The 7,071-nt window shown below is 35.4% G+C and overlaps 1 protein-coding gene across 1 annotated transcript; it reads right to left on the bottom strand.

Moving 5' to 3' along the window:
• Positions 1-641: 641 nt before the first annotated feature.
• LOC143623794 (protein FAR1-RELATED SEQUENCE 5-like) lies at positions 642-2,363 on the bottom strand. Its single transcript, XM_077094630.1, has 4 exons — positions 2,083-2,363; positions 1,935-1,991; positions 827-1,388; positions 642-698 (listed from the first exon to the last, which is right to left on the bottom strand). The coding sequence occupies exons 1-4, from the start codon at positions 2,361-2,363 to the stop codon at positions 642-644; spliced, it is 957 nt and encodes a 318-aa protein (XP_076950745.1).
• Between the last annotated feature and the right edge of the window lie 4,708 nt (positions 2,364-7,071).

Below are 7,071 nucleotides of genomic sequence, written 5' to 3'. Positions count from 1 at the left end.
ATACGTTCCAGTATGCAACTTGCACGTTCCATGAAATATAAAACATAAAAAGTGTAAAAAAAGAAGAAATATAAACAAAACAATAACGCTTAAAACTATTCTTCTTGAAATTGAGGACAAGTTCGACTGTTATGACCCTGTTTATGACAAACTTTGCATTTCCTATATTTATATCCAGACCGACTTATAGCAATCTCTTTCTGAGATTTAATCTGTTTATGTGACCCGCAACCCTTATTTTTTATACCACTAGGCACACGGACAGTCACCTCTGATGGTTGATCATACCCTAGAATAGCAGCAAACCTATCCCTTCTTGATAAATGAGTTCTTTTATATCTTGTCTCATCTGCTTGTTTGATCATTATATTCATTTGATCCCTGACTTTAGTTAGTTCATCAACATTAGTTGCATAGCTATTTATGAGATATTCACCAGCCAATGTTATTTCCCTTGAGATCACTTTGACTTTTAAATATTTATCGTTACCAAAAGTTGAAACTGGAGCAGTTCTAGGATTAACACCAGCATCTCTCTTCCAACGATCCACCATGTATTTCTTTGGAAATCTGGTAACTTTAAACAAATTTAAAATATAAAGGCTGTGACGACACAATAATCCATAATGTTCGAATCTTTTTCATCCGCATGAAATCGTCGAATCAATTCCTTCCTCACCTTCCTTCTTAAACAAAACCTGACACACAAAAATATATTAAAATACTTTAAAAAATTCTGTCAAAAATCAAATAAACTTACAAAAAATGTTTTAAAACGTTCTACAATGTTCTAGTAAAAAAAATAGAATCTTTAACTAATTCATACCTCCAAACAGCCTGGAACATATGCATTAAAGTCAAATATTGAAAACCTCACAAAATCTTCTTCTTCAGTTAATTTCAAACATGCAACACCGCTTCTGATATGATACATTTCATCTTGGAAATCATTAAAAATAGCCATTGTATACATCAGTTCTGCTTCCTTCTCAAAAGGGTTTTCACTAACCAGATCTGGATGCGTGTACCTTGTATCATGATCATTTTTCCTACCATTGTGCCTTTGGATCTCCATACAACGATCAAAATGACTAAAGAACTCAACTAGTGATAACTGTGAGTTAGAAACTTGACAATAAAAATGATTTTCACTTTCTGATCTCGATGTAGTTCTCATAAGACCAGACAACGGTTCATCCATATAATAAGCAGGAATCCAATCATATCTCATTTCAAACATGTCACACAACCATTTATTGGTTTCAATATCATATTCCTTCATTATAAGTTCCCATTGAGTTTCGAATTCGGATTGAGAAATTGCATCCATCCAAACAATGTCACATATTTTACGTTTGAAATCTTCATTGTACAAAGGGCAGCACCAACTTGATGTAACAAAAATTAAATTTGGTAATAAGGTCAACTTTAGTAAAAAACGTTCTTGTACGTTAAAAATATGGACGGATATAACACGTTCTTATACGTTAAAAATACACACTTAAAACACACTGATGCATGCTAGTTTGTTTTACACGTTCTAAATCGTTCTAACACGAATACAAATATGACCTAAATATACTAAAACATACTAATATGTTTATACGTCCTTAAACGTTCTAACACATTTAAAAAATATGCAGCTATCAAATAGTGATGGATGCTAATATGTTTAGACATTCTAATACGTTCTGAACACATATGCATAGTTCTTTGAATACATTAAATGTTACCTTATCAGCAAGTTTTTTCATAATGTGCCACATACATAACCGATTTAACGAGATTGGTAAAACTAAGGAGATTGCTTGCTTCATTGCTAGATCTTGATCAGTAACAACTACCTTTGGGGCAATACCGAAAGAATCAAGAAAAACTTTCAAAAGTCATGAATAAGATTGAATAGATTCAGATGATAATAACGCAGCACCAACTGTAAGATGACGACAGTGATTATCAATGGCAATAAATGGTACAAAAACCATATGTACCTGTAAAAACAAATTTATAGGAAACGAATTTAAAAAATATGTAAAAAATAATTAAAAACAAATAAAAAACAAATCTATTAAATTGACATACTTGTTGGTCTTGAATGTGGCATCAAATGATATAATATCACCAAAATCCAAATAATTTTTCTTTGAAATTTCATCCGCCCAAAACAAATGATCTAATTCACCATTAGTATTAACAGTATACTCAAACGAATAACCATCCCACCAGTTTTTCTTCCCACTTAATCTTTGTACAACCATTTCCGCATCATACTCCCCAATATAACAAGTTAAACTCTGTTTGAAATTTTTACAATCGTCTTTTGTAGCCCCAACTTTCTCAAATCCTCCATACTTTGTCCTCATAATATTAAACGCCTTAACAGAGCCAACTCATATACTTGGTCGTCGTCATCTAAATTAGCTGTGTCGTTTTCGTCAACGAGGTTAAAGTTACGAGCATCAGATGGTGTGTTCTGTGTGCTCAGATTTGTCGACGACGATGTCCTCGACTTTTTGAAGGTCGGGATGATAAGCCGGCTCGTCGAGCGACCTGAAGGTGGGTGCCCCATTCCATTTCGCGCATAGCCTTATTTTTCCCCAACATTTTAGATGCTTGAACGCTTTCCCGATCCGCCATTCGGTGTGCCCTTGAGATAGAAAGTCGCTTAACGCTTTGAATTGGATGTCGGCGTCGTTTTGCCGCTACTCCAACCGGACCCACGCAAGTGGTTGTATATCCCGACAATATTTTTGGCAATCGGAACTAAGGTCCTTCCAGTGGGCTTGAACCGCTTCTTTACCCCGGTAGTCTTCGGGTTTACCCATTAGCGAGAGCCAAGCTTCAAATACTTTCCTCCAAAATAACCCGACGGCTTGAAAGTTAGCTACAAATTAAAATTATTTGTCACAATTAGTATATATTTTTAATAAACACTAAATAAAGTTATATAAATAAGATAATATTAAAAAACTTACTAATGTCAGATCCTCCGAAACGACGATCCAAGCCCTTGCGAGGGCAACTTCATCCTCCTCCTCCTCGGTCCATTGCTTGTATGGATCACGTTGCGCCATCGGCTCACCCGGTTGTTCTTTTTCGTTTTTACAGGCCGACTTGATTGAACCGGAGGCCCGTGTCGTCTGAGTCTCCGGCACCGTCACCGGCTCCAGCTCTTGTTGGGTAGACCCGAACACTGGCATGAGGTAGTTGGCATACATGTTTAGGTTCGGGTCGGTAAAAGCAAACGGAAAATTTTGGTTCGATTGGTTTCGGGTGTTCGGGTTCCATTGCATGTTTACGTTCGGTTGGTTTTGCGAACCATGGAATTGACTGAAAGAGGGGAATGGGTGGTTCGGTTGGTTCGGGTTGTTTCTAGGATTAATTTTTTGTTGTATTTTTGAAGAATTTGGTTATGTGTAGTGTATGAAATGAATATGAGTTTGGAGAAGAAGGGGTGTATGTATATATATATCGTTTAAATTAATTTTGTTTTCGCTTTTTTTTTTTAGTTTGACCGTTCAACGGTCATGTTTATTATCATATTATTATTTTCTAAACCACAACGGCGATAAATACCTCCCCCCCCCCTTAAAATCGAAACGGGTAAAAAGCATCTCCTAAAATCGCCACGGGGGGGCAGTGTTCTCACCTTTCGTCGCTGCTTGTCGCCCAGATTCGCCGCCCACTATGGGTGGCCTAAAAAGCATCTCTTAGCATTTGTTTTTTTGTGATAGGTAACTAATACTAACTTGTATTAAAGATGAGTGCTGCTAAACGTACACATCTCCCATTCAGTTTTACTAAACATAGCATCTCCCTAAAGTTTTACATTAATACGATTAAAATATTTTTGTTTTTCTTTTGTCATTTTGTTATTTTTTATTATCATTATTATTTAAAGATAGTATACTTTAAAGAGTTTTTCTTTTATTTTTTATTATTTTTTATTTTTTGCATGTTATAAAACAGCTTTTATAGTTTTTAAAAATAACCAAAATATTTGTTTATGCAAAAAAAAACATTTCTTTAATTAATAAGACTATTTTTTCTATTTAAGTGTGTTTAAAAAATAATTTTCAGGGATGGCTTACCTTTTTTTATAAAAATCACATTTTTCAATCAATAAAAGAGATTAACAACATACGAATTGATTAACACGTTGATTCATTTCTCATGTCATGTCACATTTATCTTACGCGCCCAAACCTAACAAAAAAATATTCTAGTGATTTTTTGTCCTTGAAAGACGTATGATAAGATGAAAATATACAAAACATTTTATTATTCTTATAAAGACGTTATATAATTATTTTTTAAATACATTTTATAACGCATTTAATGATAAATATTATAATTATTATCATAAAGAACAAAAAAACACAAAAAGAAAGAAAAAAAATAAGTTGTAACGTTTTTTATTTGATATATTAAAGAGAGACTTGAAATAACAACAAATATTAGATGGTAATAATATGTCAAATAAAATTGTAAAAAAGTATTGAAAGTTTAAAGAAGAGAATATAACAAATATACAACACGGATACATTTAGCCTAACAAATTAAAGATACAACATAAATGAAATTCTTTCTTTGTTTCCACCAATAATATTACAACTTACTAGAGTCGATATGATATTTAGTTTCAACATAAATGAAAATCTTTCTTTGTTCAAGTTGGCAAATATTATATTTTGATTCAAAATATCAATGTAGTTTCGGAGTTCGAATTTTAAGTCCTCTTTTTTCATCAAAATCGTATAGAAACATTTTCCTCCTACCTTAGTGTTTTTTTTCCTTTTTTTTAAATGACCAAAATTATATTAAATAGAGAAAAAAAAATGACACTTGCAAGCAAAAAGTGACCCGAACATATAAGAGAAGAACAAGAAAGCAACCAAAGTAGCAAGTCTAGGAAACAAATTTACAAAAGAAAGTTGATAAAATTAAACTTACTCCAATTCTTCCAATCTAATGCCAAGTTCTTGCTCCGATGTTTCACCCACAGATTAGAGGTAGTTTTGATTTCATATACCAAATTGTCCACCATGATTGCTTTATTTTTAAGATACGATCATTTCTAACATACCAAATCAAATACATGTAACCATCGAAATAGCTTGTACGACTTTATTACTCTTATGTTTACGTGGAAACTCATAAACATCCATCACCAAGTCATAGTATCAACATTGCTAAAAAAACATGTAATTTCACACAACTATAAACAATTGACTAAAGCCACTTGGCTACTCGACAATGAACCATAAGATGATCTGATGATTTTGTATGCAACTCACAAAACACGCATGTATCATCACCTATGTTTATGCCCTTTGAAAATAGTGTCTTTTTAGTAGGAATGTGATATAACAAAAGCCATTAGGCAAAGCAATTAACATTAATAGGTATCCATTCAACCAAAAATTATGCCATCTAGTTAAGTCCCACCTCAAGGTTTTACCATAAACTCATTTACATACCCTTCAACCTTTTTTCATAACCATTTATTCGTGCCCAATGTAAAATTAATACCATACTCCAGAGACAAATAAGACTGAAATTCATCTCTAGCCAGTTTCGATCTCGGTAATCTACTCTGATGACGGGGGTAACCCAAAGTCTGGTAAAATGACTTTGAGACATTAACGCTAAAAAGGTTAGAAGGTTAAAATGTTCATTTTCCCACCCAATTAAGGAAAACAAGTACGTGAAGTCGTGGACAGTAAAAGCACGTAACAGTCACACGTCAAATCACTGTTCACATCATCCTCAGCCGTAAAAGAGGGGATATGCTCAGAAAAGTATATTATTATATATTGTTAACCACAGGTCAAAAGCCTCCCGCGCATAAAACGGTCAGCCCTCTACCAAACAAGAGGTTAACTAGTTTACTTATCGGACAAAAGGCTTACATTCATTTCTCTATATAAATAATGTAAACTCAGTCATGAAGTACACCAAATCTTGGAGTTTAACATATACTCTCTGATCTTCTCTTCTTTATGGAGAAACTTGCACTTTTCATGTTTCTTTCTTACTCCAAAAACTACATAGCTTCATCAAGAACTCGTATCCAAAACCAGTTCCAAACATTTCGGTCTTGGATCCTTGGTAAATCATAACTAATAACAACTAAACTAGTGAACCTCTCTCTACGTTTTGCAAACGTAGAGGGACACGACGACCTGCGTTAGGTTAACCGGAACCCTTGAAGCCTGTTATCCTAACCAGTCTATTCACTATCATTGGCCTTATAATTGTTGTAGCAACAAGTTGGCGCCCACCGTGGGGCTACGCCGCTTACTTTATCTTAAAGAGCAGTAGTGTAGCTCCATTTTCATCAAAATCGTCTTGTCGGAAAGTGAGTCTCCCGAAGAAGTTGATCAAGTGTCAAGAACACCGACACCAAATGCTAGCCCGCAAATTCCGGCTGCGACCACGCCTTTTTCCACTCTGGGAGGTACTTCGACGGGACCTTTATTCCTCGAGTTTTCACCATTCCAAACTCCAACCCCTTCACGATCTGGAGTCCCTTATCCTCATGTAGGAGTCACAAACATCCCGGAGCATGTCGACATGACACCGTAAGGGGTAGCACGACATTTCTTACAACTAAAATCTCTTCTTAACCAACACGTGAGCCAAGAAAGAGAAAAAGGGATAAGAATAAGGCTGGATTATGACGACCCAGAACCCTCACTGTCGCTCGGACCTCCACCTCCCCTCTTTACCGGCTCACGATCAGCTGCTTTTCATTTGGAAGTTGGTCCAAGCGTGACCTGCCAACCTTTTAACCCAACTCCTTATGCCTACGAAAGGTCAAGCCCAACAGCTTTCCCTTTGTTCACTTCACAACCCCTTGGGTATCAAAACCACTCTCGAACAAATATGGCAGTCACCAGCTTCAAGTGTTCCTCCTCCTACAGCCATCACATGGGAGCAGGCCATGGTGGCCTTGCCCTTGGCTCGGAGTGCAGCAATTAGCATCCCCATGGGAACAAACCAAATAGCAGCAACTACTGAAAGCCTTCAAGGTTTTAACCTCATGCCTCAGATGATGGCTCAAATGAT

The sequence above is a fragment of the Bidens hawaiensis genome, unplaced genomic scaffold (genome assembly GCF_021521415.1).
Source record: "Bidens hawaiensis isolate Kalapana, Puna unplaced genomic scaffold, B.hawaiensis_p1.1 tig00003540_1, whole genome shotgun sequence".
Classification (NCBI taxonomy): Eukaryota; Viridiplantae; Streptophyta; class Magnoliopsida; order Asterales; family Asteraceae; genus Bidens; species Bidens hawaiensis.
The sequence above is the reverse complement of the archived record's forward strand: the minus strand, read 5'-3'. Positions and strand labels throughout refer to the sequence as shown.